Below are 27,849 nucleotides of genomic sequence, written 5' to 3'. Positions count from 1 at the left end.
AGCCAATCAGTTCTGATTTATAAATAACTTAGATATTAGCATATGAGCCTACCTAGGTTTAGCTTTCAACAAATAACACCAAGAGAACAAAGCAAATTTGATGATAAAAGTAAATTGGAAAGTTGTCCGCATGCTCTATTTGAATTATGAAAGTTTTATTTTGACTAGACTGTCCCTTTAAGGTATAATTTTTTTTAAAGAGCCATTCCAGCCCAAACTGGAATTCACATGGGTGCATTTCAGTTTTGCATATGAGCATTTTTGCAATATACATGTATTAGCGAAAATGCTTCTTGTACACTTTATAGATGTTGCAAGTGTATTTAAGTATGCTCTAGGCACCAGCATTTTAAACACAGCACTTGCTCAGAGTCTAAGGTGTTTGTATCATCTGGTAATGGCTCAAGTCCCACTGGCTCTCTGAGCAGCTGTAGTATTTAATATGCTTCACATGCACAGAAAAATGCTAACACTAAAACAGTAATAACTTTTACCAGAAGCATTTTTGCATATATATGTGAATTGTAAATATGTTTCTATTCAAAAATGCAATTCATCTATGTGCATTTAAATTTTGACCGGAATCTCCCTTTAATATGGATAGCAAGAGTCTGACAAAGGATTGTGTTATCCATATTGTTTATCTAAATACTATGGTAGAGGATCTTATAATTATTACCACTTGATTTTACTTTATTAATACTATACTAGCTCTACAAATAACCGATAATAATAATACTATACTATAGATAAAGAGAATACAGACATTGTTACTATGCAGATATTTAAAAAAAAACACTTTAATTTAGTCAACTCCCTCCATATTTCATACAAGAAATACATCATCAATATATCTACTGTAAAAGACAATATTTGATGATAAGGGAATAATTACTCAAGTACCACATAAATGTCAGCATACAAAAAAGCTAATTTTGTTTTACCCTCCATGCCCTTCTTCACTAGGCTCGGCCTAACGAGACTTCTGTAGTGAATAAACCATGCAAAAGCACTATTATCTGTTAGCTGCTGTTTATCAATTAATTTAGGATCTCAATATGTGTTAAGCAAATCTTTTGTAAAAAAAAAAAAACAACGAAAACCCTCCAGATAAATGATATTTATTACCTCTTAAGCAGAAACTCAGAACTAATAGCTCACCATAAAGGGGATATTATAAAAATGAAAGGATGCAGCCCAGTACATTATAAAATTAAACAAATTTTCCAGCCAAATTTCATCACACACAAACGTATTATTCAGGTAACTTTAGGGACATCTGATTGAAACTACTTAGGTTAATGTTTAGGAAACTGTAGCCACTGTGGTTTTAAACAGTTTAAACTTGCTATATTCAGTTTTCACAGGGAGAAATGGAGAAATTAAAGGGACACAAAACACAAAATTTGTCTTTCATGATTCAGATAAAGAATACAATTTTAAACAACATTCCAATTTACTTCTATCATCTAATTTGCTTCATTCTTTAGTTATCCTTTGTAGAAGACATAGCAATGCACATGGGTGAGCCAATCACACAAGGCTTATATGTGCAGCCACCAATCAGCAGCTACTGAGTCTGTCTAGATATGCTTTTCAACAAAGGATATCAAGAGAATTAAGGAAGTTAGATAATAGCAATACATTGGAAAGTTGTTTAAAACTGCATGTTCTTTCTAAATCATGAAAGATAAAATGTGGGTGTCATGTCCTTTGAAGTTGTGTTAAAATGTATATATCTAGATTTAAAACTGTTCTTTAAAAAGGGGCATTAAACAATAAATACATACTAAATGTAATGATGTATTCAAAGCAAAGATTAGCCTGACAATAAAATGCAGATTTATTTTTTTTTAAATTATTTTATTCGTTTAAATATTGAAAAAAATAAGTGTTAACGTTTTAGTTAAAGGGACAGTCTAGTCAAAATTAAACTTTCATGATTCAGATAGGGCATGCAATTTTAAACAACTTTCCAATTCACTTTTATCAGCAAATTTGCTTTGTTCTTCTGGTATTCTTTGTTGAAAGCTAAACCTAGGTAGGCTCATATGCTAATTTCTAAAACCTTGAAGCTAGAGTGCATAAGTTCATGTGTGCCATATAGATAACATTGTGCTCACGCCCATGGATTTACAAGTGAGAGAGCACTGATGGGCTAAATGAAAGCCTATCAAAAGAATTTAAATACGGGGGCAGTTTGCAGAGGCTTAGCTACAAGTGTTACAGTGTTGGTTATGCAAAACAGGGGAATAGGTAATAACGGGATTATCTATCTGTTTAAACAATAACAATTCTGGAGTAGATGTTCCTTTAACATAATGCACTGGGTGCTGCCATATTGTAACCTAGGTTTTCTTCTCTGCAGAAGCTAATCAATAGGTTGCAATGACAGTGTGAAATATAGCAGTGTTAAGGAGTCTGCAGGAAGTGAAAAAACTATTTGCAGAGTGAAATAAAAAAACAAAATAAGAAATTAAATATATTGCAAATGCAAAGTGTTTTTAATACACATAACTGAACATTTTACATTACAATCTCAAAATGTTTAATGTCCCTGGAAAATAAGCTTTCAATTATATATACTCATATTGTCTGAATTTGTAAATTCACAATAGAATCCCCCCATGAAAGAAATGCATGTAATGGTCTTGTACTGCAACTGTCTTCAGAACTGTAGATTTGTGTAGCACTTAAACACCTACAGAGTAAACATCTACGCAGGAACGGTTTCTGTGGTGTACAATAAATACATGCAAAGAGAGGTAAATCAGTTTAAAAACATATGCCAGATGCGACTGTGGAAAAGACTGTAATTAGCACGTACAAAGAATGCTTTCTCTTTTTCGTAGACAATGATGTTAAAAATGAATTAGCTTGCACAAAAACATAGAGCAGTTGTCACTCTGCACAATGGACAACATAAACATACTTAAAATTACCTTTAGTCTTAATGAGACAGGAAGATAACGGGTTTTAGTTTAAAGCAAACACATTATAGTAACACACAGTGTCTCGCAAATAATTTTTAACCATAATGTGCTAAGTATGAATAAGAATAGTATTCATAATATGTTTTCATGCATCAACAGTATAACATGAAAGTCTGAACATTTGCTAGACAGAAGTGTCTGTAACCCCTTTCTCCTCTTAACCCATTAACGATCACTTTAAATGTAGGTTGGGGTTTGAATAGAGCGGGTCTTGCCACCAGTGACGACATCGCGCTATTGCAAGATGCCTGTATGAGGGAGGATGTAATAGGGCGGTCTTGCCACAGATAATATAAAAAAATAGTTTATAAAATGCATAAAGTTTCAGGTGAATAAAAAAAATACGGTTGGCTAGATTTCAAGTGGCGCGCTAATGATAGTGCAGTATGCGATAAAGTAGTATCGCTTAAAAGCGCTAGCATTAGTGCGTGACTTGATATTACAAGTACATTGTAAAACTGATTTACCAGATAAGGATTAGCGCAACCTATACTTCAATGGATCTCTCAACCAAGCTAAATATTTCATATTAAAAGTTCATAGTTATAGGTTGCACTTGAGCGGAAGCAGAAATTGTTCCAGAATATTTAGCGTGACTTGAGACCTGAACTAAAGTGTAAGTGTTAAAAAAAAAATTATATCACAAAACACATCAAAAACATATTAAAATAAAATATTACACTCATATATACACTTTTAAATAAAAATATATAATTTAACTACTGATAAAAAGGTTTCAAAAGTGCAGTTGATCTAGAGCAGTGTCGGGAGAGCAATAACTGAAAAAGCTCTCTTCAGTGTACCCCATAGAAGCCTATTGGAAGGAGTTAGCACAGTCACGATATCCTAAGGCCTGAATATAGTGTGACTGAGTCTTTCACTCGCGTGCTAACTTTTTACGTTCAGCTTGCAATACCAGATTTAATCAGGCTGTGCTCATTTTTTAACTTGAGGGCACTTTGCGCTCAAGTGAATTTTTTTATTTTTTTTATATAGCGTGCCACTTATAATCTGAGCCATAATGTTTTTATTAATCTCAATATATTTGTACATCCTAGAGTACCTTTACCTTTTTTTAAACTACAGCATATTTTTTTTCAAAGTTTATTAAAAATACAATCTTTTGTTTTTTACCACCATTAAAATTCTTCATTCCCTCACCACCAAATATATTAATACATTTAAAAAATGTAAACCCTATAGGTCCCATTTATCATTAGAGGAAGGTGGACAATGTTACCGGCTAGGGAACTTGTCCGCTGGCCCAAAGACTGTTAGTCTGCTGCCCACATTTTTATTGCACAAGGAAATTATTGTACATAAATCGCACAAGAGAAGGGACTGTCAATCACTCCCAGTGAGTTCTGGGTGACACTGATTAATGATGGTGCAGAGGCTAAGAAGCGTCTTATGAACACACTAAAGTAAAAAATAAATGTGGTTTAACACCAAAATGTAATAAAATATGTGTATGTTAATGCTTTAAATTACAACCAAATCTTTAAAGAAGATCATACTATGAAAGATCGTTTGCATTTATAGCTTGTTAGTGAACACATTTCACCTGCATACAATATTCTTAGTGACTATTTCTCCTTTTGGATGGCAACGATTTATTCAAATCATTACCATTCATGCCTTCAATAAAACAAATCAAATTCTGCTCTGTGACATTCCAAATATAACAATTTAATCTATTTAGCATTTGTATATGACCCAGTTATCTACACAGATGATATTCTTATAGCTTAGAATGGTGAAGGGTCTGATGAGTTTTATTCAGGAGATGAATGACGCTGATTTTCATGTACAACTGAAATCTGATATTAGCCATCTAAAAAGATAAAAAAATATATATATTGTAGAAAGGCAACTATTATAAATAAGGAGGAACTGTAGCAGTAATATATACATATATATATATACATACATACACACACACACATTTTATATATAAATAAAATTATCCACATCAAAATAAAAAAAATTATAGAAAGCTACTATTTCCCAGAAGAAAGTCACAGAACAACAAGGTTGTGAGATTAAAATTAAATACACTTTTACATTAAAAAGAACAGTAGAATGAGACATAAAGATGATTTTTTTGTTTCATATAGCACATATATTTTATTGCATATACATAGTTTCTATAAATTATCTAAAGGAAACACTGGCTTTTATAATATACAAAGAATAAGGCATAACCTGTTGGACCTCAGATAGCAAGCAGAAATCTAGGAAGAGACTTACTGAAGAAAACCTATGAATTTGAGTGTATATTTAAAGGGACAGTCTAGTCAAAATTAAACTTTCATGATTCAGATTGGGCATGTAATTTTAAACAACTTTCCAATTTACTAATATTATCTACTTTGCTCAATTCTTTAGATATCCTTTGTTGAAGAAATAGCAATGCACATGTGTGAGCCAATCACACGAGGCCTCTATGTGCAGCAACCAATAAGCAGCTACTAAGCATATCTAGATATGCTTTTCAGCAAGTGATATTAAGAGAATGAAGCAAATTAGATAAAAGAAGTAAATTAGAAAGTTGTTTAAAATGGCATGCTCTTTCTAAATCACAAAAGAAAAAATGTGGGTTTCATGTCCCTTTAAGGGTAAAATCTTTTCTTTCAAACCTGACAAGGAAATGTTCAATAAATTCAATAAATACATTCAATAAATAAAACAACTGTTATTCTATGATTTGGGAGTGATATACATTTCTTTCTGAGATTGGGGGGTGAACTTGTGGACAGTGACCAGTGTTCTCAACAAATAATTTTGCCAGCCGGTAGGCATGATGAAGTAGCTAGATGAAGCAGTGTAATGCATTGCAACATTATAGCATTTTCAGTTGTTTATAAATGTTAATAATTGCACAACTTAATATAAATTGATTTAATGATAATTTGTGGGGGGAAAACAACGTGAAATTAGTCTAATTATTGGCTTAAATTTTAGCCATGTGGTTAGTAAAATCAGCCATTTTGTGTGCCCATTAAATAGGCCCTAGGGAGAACATTGGTGACCCACCAATGTTTGGTGGTTGAAGCCATGATGGGAGTGGCAGTGCAATGGGTGTGTTGTATTAGTGCCATGGGAGAGTTGTGGGTGTGTTGTGGTCTCTCAAAATCAGGACATTCGGTCTGACAGGGGAAGCTGCCAGAGGAACAGTGGTCTGATCTCCCAACACATGACATGACAGTCCTGGAAGATTCATGACAGTTGTGAAGTATGTTATTGAACACAGCTTTTTTTTTTTACTTTTTGGCTGCAATGCCATTTCCCACCTAGGTGCTAAGCTGGTTTTCCGCCTTTTTTTTTTTAATAAATATATTTCTTTTTAACTTTTTAACTTTTTTTTCCAGATCCCTATGACTTATACCGTTAGACGACTGCCTTTCCAATGGTGGGTCTTTGGGGTCTGTAGCTGCTTAGATGCCTGAGATACAGGCTTCTGAGCAGCATGCCCCCATCTCCCTATATTGTCCATTTTTCATTTTAAATAAAGTTGCGCAGTGACCTCATCATGTCATTGCGCATGACGTCACCACGCGAAACGTGAAGCCCCGGTGATGCCTCTCACTATTTGGGTCAGATTGCCGGGGTGGAAGTAGGTGGGAGCCCCGCCCCCAGATTGCCCTCAAGGTGGGGGAGTGCTAGCGACGGCTCAGAGCCATCGTTAGCACTAAAGGGGTTAAAGTACATAGGAAAATTTAGCATTGGAATAATCAGAGCTCATATCTCCACCTCTTTTCTAATGCATTTGGCTGATAAATAAATATATATACAAACATTTCATAAAGATAATTCAAAATGGACGGGGGAGGAGCCTGCTGCATGCGTGAGGATGGCAGCAGAGGAATGAAGCTCCTATGTTCTCCCTGACGGAATGTTAAGCTTATTGAATTAAATAATATAATTAGGTGCTAAAATGGAGCTGTAAAGAACCGGCCAAGCTATAGCAAAAAATAAAAGCAAGAAGGCTAATAAGACGCCACATACACAGTCAAACAAACATATACATACCTGCCGTGGAGGAAGTGCATAGAGGATTTATGCGGCGGCAGGTGAAGGGAAGGTGAATTGTGGCGCTGTGTGGTTTCGGAATTGCCCAGGCGTGTGACTATGAGCAGGGGAGGACAACGAGCCAAGTTTGGTTGTTGCTCGCTGAGAGAGAGAAGGGACACAGCGTCAAGCCCCTAGGAGAAAGGAGACTGTGCCTGTGGAGGTACCGCACAGGATACGGAGATACCGGGACCACACAAGAAGACTGTAAGACAAAGTTAAAAAACACCCGTAGAACAGCAAACAAGGACTATATACGATACAACAAGAAGAGTAACGGTACAGACTCAAACTAAATAAGTATATGCACACCTGTGGAGGAAGAGAGTGAACAGTATGCGCGGCCGCAGGTGAAGGAGAGGAGAGCTGTGGCGCTGTAAGGACTAGGAATTAACCGGGCGAGTGTCAGTTCGCAACAGAGACAAAGTGATGGACTCGGTAGCCGCCTGAGGTGAGATACTAAAGAAAAAGAGAGCGGATCCTAGGAGAAAGGAGATTGTGGACGAGAAAAGCCGGGCTGGCTATAGAGACGCCGGGTCTAATCACGTGGTCTGGAAGGTAAAGCCAAAAACGCCCAAGGGATAGGCGAGAAGCCTGACAAGCATATCCCCAGTGGAGAAAGCGGAGAGAAGCAACAAAGAAAGACCGCAAAAAGCAGAGGTGTTTAGATCCAGTCAGCTCAGGTAATGCGCTACTGATGTAGCTATGGATACACAGTTGTAGAGTGTAATGCTGGGGAAAGAACGCAAAACTGCTATGGCTGTAAAAAGTTAGCGGCGGATACAAATAGACATATAAGTAGTGGGGTTCAGAATATAAAGCCGTCTACATTAAAACTCTGAGCAATCCCCAAGTATAAAATACTAGCCCTTAGGAGAAACTGTATATAATAAGGGTGTGCCATAAAATAAAATATTGTCTGGGGTAAACTCAGCTTCCACATACAGAAATTTTAAAAGAAAAAGGGAAGTTGTAAAAGAAAACCTAGATCTAAGCAAATAAAGAAAAATAAAAGAAGCTAGAGCTAAATGGCTTCAAGAAAAGGGCCGAAACAGGATAAAGGAAATAAAAATAATAAATCTCCAAGTGTAAAAGATAACCCTTTTTTTCAAAATATGAGTATGGAGACTCATACTAGCCCCAAAAGCACAAACCCAATAGTTATGAGTACTCAGCTAAGTATGGAAGAGATAAAGAATTTGGCTACAAAAGAGGACATTGTGTCTATAAAAGACTGCATAGTAGCGGAACTAGCAGAAATGAAAAAAGATTTGAAAGATGTGGGCCAAAGAATTAATGCAGTGGAGAACCAACAGGAAGAAATGAGGAAAGATCTAAAGCAAGCTAATGAAACTATATATACTCAAACTTGTATAATAAGTGAGATACAAAATAAAATAGCGGACCTAGAAGACAGGTCGAGAAGGGGGAATTTGAGGATAAAGGGTATACCAGAAGAAATTAAAATAGAAGAGTTAAGAGCATTTACGCAGAAATTTTTGTGCTCACTCACCCCAAACTCACAAACTGGAGATATAAATATTGTAAGGATACACAGAATAACAAATCATGCTATTCCAGGGAGAGTAAGAGATGTGATACTAAATTTACAAGATTTTGAATTAAAAGAACGAATATTAGGTATCGCAAAAAAGGAGCATACTCTTAAATATAAACAATGGGATTTACAGATTTTTGCAGATCTGAGTGCAGCTACAATAAAGAAGAGGAGAGATCTTAAATTTCTAACCAGGCCCCTGCAAGAAAATGGGATCAGATATAAATGGACATACCCATTTGGCCTAATAATTTCTTACAAAGGGGACACATTATGTTATAGAACAAAGATAGATATCTGGCAAATAAAAACTAAACTACAAATACCGATAGAAGTACCGGAGGACTTTGAGAGAGAAGAACAATATGAGATATGGCAGAGATCCTTTGAGTCAGGCCAAAAACAAAAGAAACAGTCTTGGGAGGAAGCCAAAAAAAGAAGAGCCACAACCCAAAATAAATTACCCCAGTTAGTGAATAATACATAATAGAGCAGAAAAATGTAGCTCCATTATAGAAGTAATATAGCTAGAATAAAGGGTTTCTACCACTTAAGGACATACAGGAAGGGTATCAAGAGAAAGGAGGAGGCAGTAAAAATGACTTCTTCCTTTCTCTTTTTTTTTTTTTTTGCTTTGTTGTGGTTTTTCACATCACTCCACCTATTAGGTGGTCAGAAATTCTAGTACACGGATAAGGTGTTTTTAAGACACCAGAGGTTGCACAAAGCACTGGATTTTTAGGTATTACACAACATACAATAAACAATAATCTTCAAAAGGAAGAGTAATTTTTTTTTTTTTTTCTCTTTTGTGGTTTTTCACAGCACTCCACTTATCAAGTGGTCATAAATTTTAGAACACGGATAAGGTGTTTTTAAGACACCAGAGATTGCACAAAGCACTGGATCTTTATGTATTCACAACATACAATAAACAATATTCCTCAAAAGGAAGAGTAAGAATTTTTTTTTTTTTTCTTTCCCCCCACCGGGGAAGATCACTCTTAACACAAGGTAGTACACACAACACATATGATCACTTTTTTTATTGTTATATTTTTTTTTATTTTTTTTGTTTCTCCTCTTCAAAGTTTTTGGAGAATGCACATTCGGGATACCTAACACTTATAATATGTGTGGTCACTTTTTTTACTTACCAGATCAACGCAAGCTGATCTATAATACACCCAGTATCACGTGTGGGTTATGTTTTTTTTTTTTTTTTTTATTCACCCACTATTTATATAGGGTGAAGCACATGGCACAACTTTTATATATATATATATATTTTTTTCTCTTTTTCCTCTTCTCTGTAATAGAAGAGATATAATTCCGTCAGGGAGAAAAGTCTACCCCGTCAGTAACATAGAGTTTATGTTTTATGTGTTTTATTTAGTTGTTATGTATGTAATTAGTATGTTTATGTCAGGGCTTACAAATTGGTTTAATAGAATAAAGCATAAAGATTTTTGGTTAAATATATGCATATTGGATAATACCTTGGAATCTCTTTGGGAGAGATATAGGGCAAAATGAATGATATAAACATTATTTCTTTAAATGCCAAAGGGCTGAATACTCCCCAGAAGAGATCCATGGCTCTGAGGGAGATGGAGAAATTAAAAGGGGACATATTGCTATTTCAAGAGACCCATTTCAGAAGGAATAGAGAACCTAGGTTTACGGATGAAAAATATAAAACATGCTATATGGCGTCGGATAGAGGTAGGAGGAATGGTGTCTGTATTGTAATTCATAAAAATATGAATTTTCAACTAAAGGAACAATTAAAAGATAAAGAAGGTAGATATATAGGGATAAAAGGAAAACTACAAGGGGAAATGGTGACAATAGTTAATGTGTATGGCCCCAATACCAAACAGAATGTATTTTTCAAGAAATTAATTAACCCCATTTTGGACTTCCAAGAAGGGGTGACAATATTAGGGGGAGATTTTAATGTTACTTTGGATCCATTTCTGGATAACTCAAAAAAAAATCGGCTACATCGAAATATATAGTAAATCAAGTTAACAATTGTCTAAAACAGATAGCTATGTATGATTCATGGAGACTGGTACACACTGTTCAAAGAGATTACACTTCGCATCCACATAGATCTTATTCAAGATTAGATTATCTTTGTCTTAACTTAAAAGGGTTATCAAAAATACAGGAATCTCAAATATTACCAATGACATGGTCAGATCACGCCCCAGTAAAGTTGATTTTAAAATGGGGAACACAGGAGAAGTATCAATATACATGGAGAATGGATGACCATATTTTAAAGAGATTAGAAGATAAAGATAAGATAGCAAGAATAATGGAAGAATACTTCGATTTAAATAATACAGAAGATATATCAGTCACGGTTCTCTGGGACGCACATAAATGCGTTATGAGAGGAGAATTAATTAAAATGAGAGCGGAACAAAAAAGATCAAGGGATAAGCTTTTTCAGGAAACAATGAACAGGATCTATATATTAGATAGGAAACATAAATTAGACCCAGATAATAAAAAGATTCTAGAAGAACTAACAATGGAAAGAAAGAATATACAGGAATATTGGTCTAATATAAATAAAAGAAAAGCTATGTGGTTAAAACGTAAATACTATACAGAAGGGGATAAAAACGGTCGGCTTTTGGCCAGGGCGATTAAGAAAAAAGAAATAAATAATGGGATATATAAATTAAGAAATGATAAAAAAAAACTCTGCAAGAACCAACAAGAAATTAGTATACAATTTGAAAAATTCTATAATTCCCTATATAATATAGACTCCCGAAATAGTGAAGACATAGACTGGATTAAGTATATAAATAAATTAAAATTAAATAAAATTACAGATCTGGAAAATCAAAAGCTAGAGGAAATAATAACTATACAGGAAATACAAGAGACGATCGAATCCCTCCCAGAAGGAAAAGCACCAGGGCCAGATGGCTTTACGGCGGCCTATTATAAGAACTATAAGGAGATCTTAATACCACACCTATGGAGGTTATTTAGATCAATAGATGAAGGGAAGAAATTCTCCACAGAAATGCAGGAAGCCTGTATAATAGTGATTCCCAAACCAGACAAAAATAAGGAAGAGGTTAAAAATTATAGACCAATTTCACTTTTAAATTTAGACTTAAAAATTTATGCAAAAATTATAGCTAACCGCTTAAGAAATATACTGGAAAGAATTATTCATTTGGACCAAGTTGGCTTTGTACAGAACAGAGAAGCTAGAGATAACATCATTAAGAATACATTTAATGGAATATGTGCAACATAAAAAAATACCTTCAGTATTTGTCTCGGTGGATGCCGAAAAGGCATTCGACCGGGTCAAATGGTCAATCCTAGAAAAAACACTAGACTTATTTAATATCAATCAGGTAATGATCAAGAGGATAATGGCCCTATACTCAAACCCAACAGCTAAGATAAAGATAAATGGGAGTATGTCCAATAGCATTGAGATTCATAATGGTACGAGACAAGGGTGTCCACTATCACCAACATTATTTATTTTATCGATAGAAATTTTAGCAGCACTTATTAGGTACAACAATGAGATAAAGGGGATTAAAGTACGAGATAGTGAATATAAAACTTCTTTGTTCGCAGACGACATTCTCCTGTCTCTATCTGACCCGGTTCTTTCAATTAAGGAATTGGAGGAAGAGTTTAGGATTTTTGGGATCTTATCTAATTTTTCAGTAAATTTAGATAAATCAGAATTAATTCAAGTAGAAATAGACGATAGGACTCAACAAGATATACTTAAACTCTCACCCTTCAAAAAGGTAGAGACGGTGAAATATCTAGGGATAGTTTTAGCGAAGTCAATGAAGGAAATGTATGATCTTAACTATATTAAACTTAAGAAAACTATAACAAATGAGCTGCTATCCTGGTTTCCCAAAAGGATATCCTGGTTAGGGAGGATAAACATAATTCAGATGAATATTTTACCTAGATTTTTATATTTGTTACAGGCATTACCAATTCCTCTACCGTCTAAATACATAATAGAAGTACAAAAAATAATTAATAATTATGTATGGGGGAAAATACACCCAAGAATAAGTATTGAGACAATGTATAGGAAAAGGATGGAGGGAGGAATGGGGTTACCTAACTTGGCTAAATATAGACAAGCAACTATGATCCAAAGGATAATAGAATGGCATGTGAAAGAGAAAGGGAAAAGATGGGTAAAACTGGAAGGAGACCTTATAGATAGGAAATTCTTAAGTAACCAGTGTTGGTTACACCCAAAGGATAGATCTATAAAAATAGAAAATTATAGTATAATGAAAGAAAATTTCAAGATATGGGATAAAATAATAAGGAAAAAAGGAGAAATATCATCAATCCCATCCCCATTATTAGCCCTAGTGGAGAATAAAAACTTTTTAGCTGGACAATTTAAAGGAGACGAAAAAGAGAACTGTTATCGTATGTTAGATTTAATAGAGAGGGGCAAATTGAAATCACAGAAAGACCTTCGAATGAAGGGCTTAATGGAAATAACGGATTGGTTTACTTACTCTCAGGTACATCATTACGTATTAACGTTCAAAGAAAAAGAGAAGATATTTAGGGCATTAACAAAAATGGAAAATTTATGTAACGCTAAAATTAATATAAAGCATACTCTCTCTAAAGCATATAGCATAGTACAAGAGCAGAAAGTATCTCTACCAAATTATTGTAAGAATTGGACTGATGAATTAGAACAAGATATAGACCAGAGGACATGGCTAAACATATTCCAGAATATAGCTAAATCCTCCGTCTCAGCGAAAATGCTGGAACAAAATTTAAAGATAATAACAAGATGGTACCTAACCCCAACTAGAATTAAAAAAATATATCCACATACTCAAGATAGATGTTGGAGAATGTGTGGGGAAAAGGGATCACTATCTCATATTATGTGGTATTGTCCCAAAATAAGGCTTTTTTGGGGATCCATCTTACAAGTAATAGATAGAAGAGAAGACAGGAAGAAACTACAGACTTTTACTATGGCCATATTAAATAACTTAGAATTAAAGGGTGATAAAGTTAGAAGATATTTATATCAGATAATTCTTAATAGTGCAAAAAACTTAATCTTATCTAAGTGGAAAACAGTAGAGGTCCCTACAAAAGAAGAATGGATTAATAAAGTCAATGAAAATATGTTGAATGAGGAATACTATTTCCTACAAAGGAATAGATATGAGATCCCTAGGGAAGCAAAAGTTCTGTGGGAGAGGTTAATAAAAGTTTCTCCATCTGCCTCAGTGTAATAAGGTGGGTAAGGATGTAATAGCATAAAAGGAAGTAATACAATTAAGCGATACTTGTATAAAAAAAAATCTACAAAATTTGATTTTATTATTGTAAACCCTGTGAGTGTTGTTTTGTTTGTATGTCATTGTTCTTTAAAAAAAAAAAAAAAAAAAAAAGATAATTCAAAATGGATATTTTGAGTAAATCAGAAAACACCTTTTCTGAGGTTTGGCAAAGGATCTTTAGATTTTTCATATTCTACACCATGCACCCATTTCAACAACTTTTTTGCTTTTCTCGAGTAGTATTTTATGGCTGTTTGCACACCTTTTTTCAACTACAAATGGGCAGATTACGAATGGTGCGCTAATAGTTACGCGAAAGCGAAAAGGAGTTTATCACGGGAGTTTAAGCGTGTCGGATGTAACACTAGTATTACAAGTTGAAAGTAAATGCGAACAAATGAGCGCAATTGCAATCTAAGCTAGAATGATTACTGTGTCCTCAGAGCTCTGGTTAATTGTTTCGCAAAACAAAAAAGTATCACAAAATGCATTAAAAAATGAATTAAAAAGCCAGTTACACTCATAATTACACTATCTAATAAAACATTTTTTTAAAATTGCACAAAAAAGGTATAAGGGCTCAAAGATATGAGGTCTCAGGTGCAAAAAAAAAAAAAGGCAGGCAAAGTGCTTTAACATAGAGATACATACATGTACATGTCTAAATGTGTGTGTGTGTGTGTATGTACACATGTATTTATATGTGTATATATGTATTTACAAACATATATACACATAGAAATACATATATACACATATAAATACATATATACCCACATATAGACATATATATAAGTGCATTGAATACATTTTTAGTTAAGTAGATCAAAACATGAAAAATCTAATTTATACCATTTTCATATTTAATAAAGTAGTATACTGTGTATTTACTTTAAATATTTCCAATGTTCTGCACATAGAGGAATATGATATATATATATATATGTATAGATATATATAGGTATAGATATGTATTATACTAAAATACCATCATATATATATAGAAATATGTATTTATGAATAAATAGAACATTCTGCTATGTGAAGAACATAGGAATGTGAAATATTAATATTTTCAAGTTGGGTTAGCACACTTGAAAATATGCAATCGGGTTTGCACGCAAGTAGAGTGTTAGGGTTTTTTTTCAATTTTTTTTTTGCTCCATTGATTTCTATGGGGGAATACATTAACATGATTGCAATATTCAAAGTTCGGGTAAGCGCACATGTGAAAACTTTTTACTTTCAACTTGTAATACGAGAACTACTCGACATGCGCAAAATCCTTACTTCTAGTGGATTTAGCGCTCGAGCGGGAGCGTTAAATACTGCTCCACTTGATATATAGCCCTTAATGTATACACACAAATATGACAACATATAAATATCCATTAATAACTGTATTAAGGTATTTTGAGGTTTAAATGTTAATTATATAATTAAAATTGTTGGAAATTATTAATTACACAGATGAACTCAAATTGAAAGTGAACTCAATTTGATTGGAATGGAGTCCTTTGTATGTAAAGCTCTGATCATGACTTATCTTAGAAGGACAATGTACTCAGGTAGCTGATGAGTGGCCCTATATTAAATGCTGCTGCAGGACAACCCTTTCAAAAGCGCTTTGCTCTCACCCCCAAACCTCTCCCTTACTAAGAGATTGGTTTCAGCTAAAACCTCTTGTTTACATAACTTTTCTATAGCTGATACTGCAGTACAGACATTTTCAGGTGGAGAAACCCGCTATTTCAAACGTTAAAATAAATCTAAATGAGCTATTTGTAAACAATTTAATACACTTCAACAAGTAAATTTGATTACTGGGAACATCTTACCTCACAATGCATTTTTAATTGTGCAAATAAACATTTTAAAACAATTGGAATTTAACTCATGTCTATATACATTTCAATTCACTAATGATCGTCTAAATCCAGGTTTACACTGTGCTAAATCTTTTTTACATGGCTGTAATAACAGCAAATTAAAACTCAATAAGAAAAGAAATAATCATGCAGCATCTGCTGAAGAAATGCCTCACATTGGATTACACTGAAAACAATAACTTTGATAAAACCTTCATTTTTAATCCCTTTTATGCAGGTCTGGGCTATTAAAAGCCATTAAATGCTTAACAAACAAATACTGCCATTTCCTTTGAGATTTTACTTATTTTCTAAAATAATCTCTATTTGGTATTGTAAGTATTCATATTAGTTTATGTGTAGCGCTGACAGAAGCAATTAATAGATACAGACAGTGTAAATCTATTGAAAGTTAATTATTTTGTTGTTGTTATTTTTTCTTAAAAAAAAGCTTTTGACAGCAAAACTTGTGATTTAAAGGGTTACTGAAGTAATGTTTTCATTTCAATGCATCACTTCAATGATTTAGTATAATAAAGCATTAAATATATTCACATTTTATTAATCATATTTTAAACTGAACTGTATATGGAGAATTCAGACTGCTCCCAGCTGTGACTTTTTTCATTTTATTTTTTATTAAAAAATGGGCTGCAAACCATTCAGCCAATCAGAGGTCATAGTGTCCCCTCAGGTAGTATTGTTTCTGATTGGCTGTGGTACCCAAAATCTTGGAGAAGAAAGGGAAAGAGCCGATACGATAACTTTCAAGTAAATTAAGGGGGTTTAATAAGTAAGACTAAGTATTTTTCACTAAAAGAGCAACCTCAGAACAAGGTGTCGTTATCTCAAATTGAAATGAGGCATGTTCAGGAATAATTTGCAGGAAAATTTACTATCGCTTTAATTTTCTAACACTGCACCTATGCAGAAAGATGGCAGTGGATTGTATGACACAAACTGTGATCACAAACATTATATATTCTACAGTTGACTCTCTGAGCAGGTCTAATTTTTAAAGGCGGGTGTACGTGGCACTTGCTGCATATGTATATATGCTTTTACTAGAAGAAAGTACAAGTTTACTGCAAAAATGCTTCTGACCTTACAAGTATTACACACCAAAGTATCAAGATATTTAAAGGACCACTCAATACAGTAGAATTACACAATTAACAAGTACATAATAAAATATCACTTAACACTTACTTTGAATTTCAAATAAGCAGTAGATTATTTCTGACAAATTTATTTTTTCTCCCATTTTCCAGCCTAGTATACGTATACCCTGTGAGCTTGTGCACATGCTCAGTAGAAGCTTGTTCTCCAGAAAGTGTATATATTAAAAGACAGGGCAAAATTTGATAATGGAAGTAAATTGGGAAGTGTCTTAAAACAATGTTCTTTCTGAATCATAAAAGTTTATTTTGACTTGAGTGTCCCTTTAAATATTTTTTTTTTTTTTTTACTGAAAGTCATATAGAAAGTATAGTATGTGTATGTTCAGCACATTTAGGAAGTGTCTTAAAGGGACATGATAGTCATAACAAAAGGTTTTAATTTGCAAGAGGGCTGTATTAGTGCACACATGTTTGTATATACTATATGCTCAATTCTTTAAAGCTCTCCTCTCATTTTTCTCCAAAAAGATATGTTAGTGCTATAAGGTCCTTTATATAAATGCCCATTTTGTCTTGAGAGCGGTGTATATCATGTGTACAATACATTTCAATATGTGAAGGAGATGCACATAATTTAGAATACAGTGGGCAATTAAATTAGTGGTTAAAAAAGCACATTCAAAGTAAAAATTGTATTCCAAGTATGCCTTAAAAATTAATTATCTGGCACTCTATTAAAAGGGACAATCAACTTACAAGTCATTTAACCTATGACATAATTGCTACCCCCCAAATCGCCAGTTTGTTAGTTTTCGGATAAAAAAAATTTGAGAGATTAAAGGGACACTGAATACAAATTTTTTCTTTCGTGATTCAGGTAGAGCATGACATTTTAAGCAACTTTCTAATTTACTCCTATTATCAAATTGTCTTTATTCTCTAGGTATCTTTATTTGAAATGAAAGAATGCAAGTTTAGATGCCGGCCTATTTTTGGTGAACAACCTGGGTTGTCCTTGCTGATTGGTTGATAAATTCATCCACCAATAAAAAAAGTGCTGTCCTTCGTCCTGAACCAAGAAAAAAGCTTAGATGCCTTCTTTTTTAAATAAAGATAGCAAGAGAAAGAAAAATTGATAATAGGAGTAAATTAGAAAGTTGCTTAAAATTGCATGCTCTATCTGAATCACTAAAGAAAAAATTTGGATTCAGTGTCCCTTTAATGAAGCAGTTAATGATTTGAGGTTATTTTCAAGAGGTAAGAATTATGCTTGCATTGTGATCACTGAAAAATTCAATAAGAATTCCAGCTGAAATTTAGAAATCATTCTCTGCCGAAAACAAGTGCAATATTTTATTTCATTACTGTATGGACATGTCACTTTCACATTATATAAATCAATACCACCAGTTTCTGCATTTCAGTGGGATAACACCTAATTATCACATAAATGAGATTATCTGCAGGAATGTATGAATACCCAGAACAGCCATGTTTGCTAGTACACAGTGACACATTCATTTTTCCAAAAGTCTGTGTTAAAAAAGCTGAATGCCTTTATTGTAAGCAAGCAGTCATCAGACCATTTTATTATTGCTCAAAGGTTCCTTAGGATAGGTTACTATGTGCGTATTTCACACCTGATTAGCTCACCATCCGTGTCCTGCTGAAAAACAGCAATGTATTTGACTACCTTTGTGGAAGTTAAAAACAAACTTAAAGGGGCACTGAACCCAATTTTTTTCTTTTGTGATTCAGATAGAGCATGCATTTTTAAACAACTTTCTAATAGGAGTAAATTAGAAAGTTGCTTAAATTTGCATGCTCTATCTGAATCATGAAATAAAAAATTTGGGTTCACTGTCCCTTTAAATGGACAGTCTACTCCAAAAAAATGTTTATTGTTTAAAAACATAATTTATGCTTACCTGATAAATTTATTTCTCTTGTAGTGTATCCAGTCCACGGATCATCCATTACTTATGGGATATTCTCCTTCCCAACAGGAAGTTGCAAGAGGATCACCCACAGCAGAGCTGCTATATAGCTCCTCCCCTAACTGTCATATCCAGTCATTCGACCGAAAACAAACAGAGAAAGGAGAAACCATAGGGTGCAGTGGTGACTGTAGTTTAATTAAAATTTAGACCTGCCTTAAAAGGACAGGGCGGGCCGTGGACTGGATACACTACAAGAGAAATAAATTTATCAGGTAAGCATAAATTATGTTTTCTCTTGTTAAGTGTATCCAGTCCACGGATCATCCATTACTTATGGGATACCAATACCAAAGCTAAAGTACACGGATGATGGCAGGGACAAGGCAGGATTAAGCGGAAGGAACCACTGCCTGAAGAACCTTTTGATTGAAGAATAAACTAAGTATAAAACACCACACTCCTCTTACGACCTCCATCTTGGTTGAGGCTTGCAAGAGAATGACTGGGTATGACAGTTAGGGGAGGAGCTATATAGCAGCTCTGCTGTGGGTGATCCTCTTGCAACTTCCTGTTGGGAAGGAGAATATCCCATAAGTAATGGATGATCCGTGGACTGGATACACTTAACAAGAGAAAAGATAGATAATCCATCTTTACTCTTTCTCCAGTTTTGGATAACCAACACAGTTATATTATTATACTTTTTACCTCTTTGATTACCTTGTATCTAAGCCCTATCTGAATCATAAAAGTCATTTTAATAGGGAGCAATTGTATAATAATAAAACACTACATAAAAATAATAATAAAAATTAAGTAAAGTATAAACTTCTCATTCTCAATATGCCTTGCTTTGCCTTATTAATCAGAATTTATACATCACTGCCACCTTTGCTGATAAGAGGGGCTGTAATTCTGTGGATGAGTTGCCGCCCTCACTGACAGTGAAAGGATTACATTTACTTAGAATCTGGTGGGTGATTTATTGAATTTTGAGTTTTTATTTTGAATCATTTAAATGTGCAAACGTTTAACAAATAAAATGCAACTTACCCATATTTGTAGCTTGATCCTTTTTTCGTTTTTAAATACAGTTTTCACTTTAAAATCAATCCCAACCGTGCTCACGAAGGCGGATGTAAAAGAGTCGTCAGCATAACGGAATAAAAATGACGTTTTTCCTACACTGCTGTTGCCAATGATAAGCAGTTTGAACATATAATCAAAGTTCTGGTCAGATGTATCTTTCTGCCCATGTCTGGAGTCTTGCACTGAAGCCATCTGCAGCAGAAGGAGGGGAAAAGATTAGGGATGCACCAATGTTTTATATCAGATATCTGAACAATTATCAATTATTGCATAAAACATGTTATTCTTCAATATTAGAATGATGAAATTACAGTATGAACATAGTGATTATCTGCATAGACTTTGTGCATTACATTGACATTGTAATATCTGTTTCTTAAAGGCACATCAAAATAAAAACGGAATTCCCCATAATATGCTTAGTTATATATAGTTGATTAAAATGTTTGTTTCCACTGCCTAATAGAAGCTGGAGTGCATCTTACAACATGGTACCCAGTGACATATTGATAAGTGTAGCAAGGCTCTCTACCCTATCACTACAATAATGCAGATTTTTTTATAGTTATTGGAACTGCTGGCTCTTTAGAGATTAACCCATGGCCTACCTGTCCCCAACCTGTCCATGAGAACCTCAACTCCCTGGTCCCAAAACAACATATTTATCTTTTTTTTATTGGGTAGTTATATATATATATTGTGCACTTATAAAATAATAACTATAATATCCCTTTAACCCCTTAATAACCAATCACAGAATTATTCCGTCAAGGAACCATGAGCAAACTGAAGCTGTGTGCTTAAGGGGTTAATCAGTGTTGGGAGACCGTTGCCCCAAAGTATAAAATATTTACTAAAACTACAGTCCAATGTTTTTTTTTTATTTTGAAATACACATTTCTATATTTATTTGTATATACAATATATATATACAGTTTATTATAGAGGTGTAATTAGTCAAATGCTTGTTAAAGAAATAATACCTGGCACCTAATGAAAACTAATTAAAACAGTACTATTACTATTACTACTCTACTAATTGATATTTTTATTTGTTGTTGTAACATTTGGGACATATTGTGGGAAGGATGGGGAAGGGATATATAGAATATTTAGTGTTTAAAAAAAAGTGGCTTATCTACCCTAATATAGGGCAATACAGGACACAGTTCCTAAATAGAGGCTCTTAAATTTACCTAATATCGTTGATTTTTCCCCTCCTCATATGTGATAGACAACCTAAAATCAGCAACATTAAAGTACTTTATACAAGTCACAGTTACAGAGTTGTGTTTTTAACTATTTTTCTGGCACGCTAGATACAACTTCTATTTCTGCTCCCTTTTTTAACTATAACTAATAAAAGTTACATTTTAAGTGGAAAAATATATACTTTATGTGTAGAAAGAGCATACTTTTCCCTATTCTCTTAATAGGGTTTTTTTCCTTGAGTTACTCATCTATCCTTTGCCCCCCCCCCCCCCCCCTTTAAAAAGGCCTTCAGGAGAACATTCCTTCCTCTATCTCTAGTTCTGTCTCTTACTTAGCCTCCTTCATTTATTAATTAATCTACATAAGTGGGAAATTTAAATATGTGAATGCAGATTATACAGGGAGTGCAGAATTATTAGGCAAATGAGTATTTTGACCACATCATCCTCTTTATAAATGTTGTCTTACTCCAAGCTGTATAGGCTCGAAAGCCTACTACCAATTAAGCATATTAGGTGATGTGCATCTCTGTAATGAGAAGGGGTGTGGTCTAATGACATCAACACCCTATATCAGGTGTGCATAATTATTAGGCAACTTCCTTTCCTTTGGCAAAATGGGTCAAAAGAAGGACTTGACAGGCTCAGAAAAGTCAAAAATAGTGAGATATCTTGCAGAGGGATGCAGCACTCTTAAAATTCCAAAGCTTCTGAAGCGTGATCATCGAACAATCAAGCGTTTCATTCAAAATAGTCAACAGGGTCGCAAGAAGCGTGTGGAAAAACCAAGGAGCAAAATAACTGCCCATGAACTGAGAAAAGTCAAGCGTGCAGCTGCCAAGATGCCACTTGCCACCAGTTTGGCCATATTTCAGAGCTGCAACATCACTGGAGTGCCCAAAAGCACAAGGTGTGCAATACTCAGAGACATGGCCAAGGTAAGAAAGGCTGAAAGACGACCACCACTGAACAAGACACACAAGCTGAAACGTCAAGACTGGGCCAAGAAATATCTCAAGACTGATTTTTCTAAGGTTTTATGGACTGATGAAATGAGAGTGAGTCTTGATGGGCCAGATGGATGGGCCCGTGGCTGGATTGGTAAAGGGCAGAGAGCTCCAGTCCAACTCAGACGCCAGCAAGGTGGAGGTGGAGTACTGGTTTGGGCTGGTATCATCAAAGATGAGCTTGTGGGGCCTTTTCGGGTTGAGGATGAAGTCAAGCTCAACTCCCAGTCCTACTGCCAGTTTCTGGAAGACACCTTCTTCAAGCAGTGGTACAGGAAGAAGTCTGCATCCTTCAAGAAAAACATGATTTTCATGCAGGACAATGCTCCATCACACGCGTCCAAGTACTCCACAGCGTGGCTGGCAAGAAAGGGTATAAAAGAAGAAAATCTAATGACATGGCCTCCTTGTTCACCTGATCTGAACCCCATTGAGAACCTGTGGTCCATCATCAAATGTGAGATTTACAAGGAGGGAAAACAGTACACCTCTCTGAACAGTGTCTGGGAGGCTGTGGTTGCTGCTGCACGCAATGTTGATTGTGAACAGATCAAAACACTGACAGAATCCATGGATGGCAGGCTTTTGAGTGTCCTTGCAAAGAAAGGTGGCTATATTGGTCACTGATTTGTTTTTGTTTTGTTTTTGAATGTCAGAAATGTATATTTGTGAATGTTGTGATGTTATATTGGTTTCACTGGTAAAAAATAAATAATTGAAATGGGTATATATTTGTTTTTTGTTAAGTTGCCTAATAATTATGCACAGTAATAGTCACCTGCACACACAGATATCCCCCTAAAATAGCTATAACTAAAAACAAACTAAAAACTACTTCCAAAACTATTCAGCTTTGATATTAATGAGTTTTGTTGGGTTCAATGAGAACATGGTTGTTGTTCAATAATAAAATTAATCCTCAAAAATACAACTTGCCTAATAATTCTGCACTCCCTGTAAGAACCATGTATACCTGAATAGATTTAGGTAAAAAGGAGGTACTGGGGGGCGTGTCCAAGCAGCGGCTCTGAACGGCCACATCTTTCTGGAGTTCCAGGAGAGGAAAGCATAATCTGCCGGTTATTGTTCCATAACCACAGCAATTACCATAAATACGATTGAAATCATACCTTTACACAATCTGCAAGCTTATATCAGCCTAAGTTGCTGTATTTATGACCCTTGAGACGGGAAAAGACATCTGAGGCCTGTTGTAGCAGCAACGTCCCCCCCCCCCCCTCGGCCAGGGTACTCTGCCAGGACTGGTTATAATCCAAGCATTCCTTAACACCCCAGATTGCCTATAACACGCGTCATATTAGCCAGAAGGAATAAACCTTAACACAGTAAGAAATAATAATGAACCCTAATGACACCACGTGGGTTGAAAATCATCCTAACAAACAGGATTCAATGAGTGACAAACTAGAGGCTCTGTTTTAAACTTTAATAGACAAAATACTTTCTGAACAAGAACTTCAGCTGCTTATGGATAAAGCGCCATCAGCAAGAGCGGGGGACCCGACATTGCAGTACCCCACGGCATACAGGCCCAACATACCTTTGTGGTCCGGAGAGATCATACAACTTAACGTACAGAAGATTGGGGACTTTTCTCAACAAACCAGTCACTTAACAAAATCATCCTTTCTGACAACCCTGAACGATAACCGTATGCCTAAGGACAATCTGTGCTGGGAAAGCATGCAAGCCACATCACCTTTCTCACAATCAGACCACCCGGAGCAGGAAAAAAATCACCTATCACCTCTTTACGGCACCCGGTATACCGTCAAGCAGCAATTCAATGAAGGCTTCGGACGTCAACATTACTATTTCCACCAGAGATAAGTGGGAAGCACCTTTAAAGGGACACTGAACCCAATTTTGTTCTTTCGTGATTCAGATAGAGCATGCAATTTTAAGCAACCGAGGTTGTTCACTAAAAATGGGCCGGCATCTAAACTTACATTATTGCTTTTCAAATAAAGATACTAAGAGAATGAAGAAAAATGATAATAGGAGTAAATTAGAAAGTTGCTTAAAATTGCATGCTCTATCTGAATCACGATAGAAAAAAAATGAGTTGAGTGTCCCTTTAAATATAAGATCACCTTGGGATCTCTCCGGTACAGCAGGTCCGACCTTACGGCCAGGACTGAGGTCGCAAATGGAGCAGCCGCCTCCAGATCCTGGGGAGGCCATGAGGTTGGAGTTACTGGTCCCTCTGTTTCCTAGGGACCCTCTGGACGCTACTTTAGACCTCACACTGCAGGTTGAAAACATTAGTGCACCATACGGCTCAATATGGCTTTGGAGCCCTCCGGGAACATGTTCTGCCGGCATATCATTCAGAAAAGCAATGCAGCTGAAAAGAAGGGTTAACACTGTCCCAGCTACTTATTTTGAGGAGGCCAAAGCTATGTACTTAACACAGGATAACTCTGGGGGTTAAAATAATTATCGTAATGTGTAACTCTCAGGGTGTTAAATGTTGGAAGATATTGATGTTTTAATGGCTTTGTCAAATGGCACCTTACCAGGTTCATATCAACCCTGCCTATATAATTACAACCATATATAGAGCAAAAAGTATAATATGCAAATATTGAATGTAGGTTTATTGTTTTGTTTTATTTACAGATTAACATAGTTAGAGTATCTTATGCTGGAAAACACTAATGTTTAATCTGCAATGATTAGTAAAGGCCTGCATGACTTAAATATATACTGCTCATGCACACATAAATACAACATCCCACATTTTAAAAATTGTACACATAAAGAGGGAGAAGTTGCTTATAGTTTAGTTCAAGCAGCATCCAACCCACTTATACTTGTCTAATAAGTTGATACTTTATTTTTGAGGTTAAACTGCTGGCGTATACCGCTTACGTATATATTAACAGCATGGGTGCGGCCCGGGGCGGTGCTTGAAGGGGAACACACATATTTTGTAGAAGTGGCACCAACACATATCTGATAGCTTAGAAAATAGAATACACATGTGATGAATAACCAAAGAATTTAAAGTCTTCTCCTACATTGAGTTATAATCCACAATAACAAATTATTCACCACTGTTTGACAATTTGGGAATAACAAAGTTGTATAACCATTGAGCAGTAATGTTTTTAAAATCTTTCTTATATACGCCTTATTACCAGCATCAGGGATATGTTATGTCGGGCAAATTTGCGCACTTAAAATAACCAGCCATTACTAGTGGCTGGTTAATGCTATCGCAAGCTCGTGGTAGCACTTTTTGCTAGGAAAATTAACCAGAGGTCAGACCTCTATTTAATTTAAAAAAAATGTCCCCCAATTGCCCCCCCCCCAAAAAAAATGTACATTTACTTTTTAAAAATAAAAAATATGACCAACTTTTTTTTTTAATTTAAAATAACTGCACAAAGCATTTATAAGGGGTTAAAGTGAGCGGGAAGGGGGTGTCAGAAAAAAAAACGGCACTGAAAAGTGCCTTTAAATTGTGGTCTATGGGGCTGTGTTATCACGGTTAATAAATATATATATGTATATAAGCATATACATATGTGTAAATATGTGCATATACAAATATAAACACATAAATATACAGTATATGTATATATTTATATAAATTTAAACTTTGCTGCCCAATGCTGTGCAACTTACCCCCTTTGCTGCGCTAGGTTCTGTGCCGTGTCTATTGGCATCAGAACAAAGCTCCCATTGGAGCCTATGGAAGCACGCTCTTGTAAGCACAACGCTTCTATGCAATGCAAACATGAGGCCGCTTTCGCACTGCACTCAATTTGTAATACTAGCGCACATTTGTATGCACCTGAATTACTGAGTGGATCTGCGCTTGCGAAAACGCAAATATGCGCTCTACTCGCAATCTAGCCCTGTATATTTTGCTGATAAAGACAACAGTCAAAGATATTATTTAGATTGAAAGCTGAGAAACTCAATATAAGCTTAAAAGTATCATTAATTGTGGCATCTAACAGAGTGATTGGAGTTGCTATAAAGCAGTTTATTGGTGTATATATTTTCAAGGCTAATTTATCAAGGTGTTAGAAGCACTTAAGATATTGGAAACATTGATCAGGATTGCAGATGTCTCAAAAGTGAAAAAAAAAAAAAACATGCTAGACATTAGTGAAAAAATAATTGTTTGTGTGTGGAAGGGTTGTTAACCCTTTAAGGACACAGCTTTCAGTTTGCTCAATTGTTTTATGACAGAAAAATTCCGTCATATGTCCTTAAGAGGTTAACTCTGAGGTTGCTTATAATAGACCTTGGGCCAGATTACAAGTGGCACGATAACAGCCAAAAGGGGTTGATTGTGGGTATTTGCATGCGTTGGGTGTAGCGCTCGTATTACAAGTTGAAAGTGAATGCAATCGCTTGAGTGCAATTGAAATTAAAAGGTGTGTCGGGATATCGATTTCGCAAACAAAAAAGTGCCACAAAGCACATCAAAAGTACATTTAACAGTACAGTTACACTCATAATAAAACTTTCTGCTAAAAAATATTTTAAAAAAATATTTGCACAATATACTGTAGTTATAAGGGATCAAAGATATGAGGTCTAAGGTATTAGGGAAAAAAGGCAAAGGACTTTAACATAGAGATACATACATATACATGGCTAAAAATGGATATGTATGTATATTTGTACATATGTATTTATATGTGTAAATACATATTTATAGACATATATACACACACATAAAAACATATGTATACATATATAGACATATATACACACATATAAAAACATATGTATACATATATAGACATATATACACACATCTAAAAACATATGTATACATATATAGACATATATACACACATCTAAAAACATATGTATACATATATAGACATATATACACACACATAAAAACATATGTATACATATATAGACATATATACACACATATAAAAACATATGTATACATATATAGACATATATACACACATATAAAAACATGTATACATATATAGACATATATACACACATATAAAAACATATGTATACATATATAGACATATATACACACATATAAAAACATATGTATACATATATAGACATATATACACACACATAAAAACATATGTATACATATATAGACATATATACACACACATAAAAACATATGTATACATATATAGACATATATACACACACATAAAAACATATGTATACATATATAGACATATATACACACACATAAAAACATATGTATACATATATAGACATATATACACAAACATAAAAACATATGTATACATATATAGACATATATACACACAAATAAAAAAATATGTATACATATATAGACATATATACACACACATAAAAACATATGCATACATATATAGACATATATACACACACATAAACACATATGTATACATATATAGACATATATACACACACATAAAAACATATGTATACATATATAGACATATATACACACAAATAAAAACATATGTATACATATATAGACATATATACACACACATAAAAACATATGTATACATATATAGACATATATACACACACATAAAAACATATGTATACATATATAGACATATATACACACAAATAAAAACATGTATACATATATAGACATATATACACACACATAAA

The 27,849-nt window shown here is 34.5% G+C and overlaps 1 protein-coding gene across 1 annotated transcript in view; it reads right to left on the bottom strand.

Moving 5' to 3' along the window:
* RAB3C (RAB3C, member RAS oncogene family) overlaps positions 1 to 27,849 on the bottom strand; it is a 428,574-nt gene that overhangs the window by 363,742 nt on the left and 36,983 nt on the right. Inside the window, exon 2 of the mRNA XM_053701295.1 lies at positions 19,953 to 20,180. Coding sequence (XP_053557270.1) covers positions 19,953 to 20,180 — 228 coding nt within the window. The remainder of the gene's footprint in view (positions 1 to 19,952; positions 20,181 to 27,849) is intronic.

The sequence above is a fragment of the Bombina bombina genome, chromosome 2 (assembly GCF_027579735.1).
Source record: "Bombina bombina isolate aBomBom1 chromosome 2, aBomBom1.pri, whole genome shotgun sequence".
In the NCBI taxonomy this organism is placed as follows: Eukaryota; Metazoa; Chordata; class Amphibia; order Anura; family Bombinatoridae; genus Bombina; species Bombina bombina.
The sequence above is the reverse complement of the archived record's forward strand: the minus strand, read 5'-3'. Positions and strand labels throughout refer to the sequence as shown.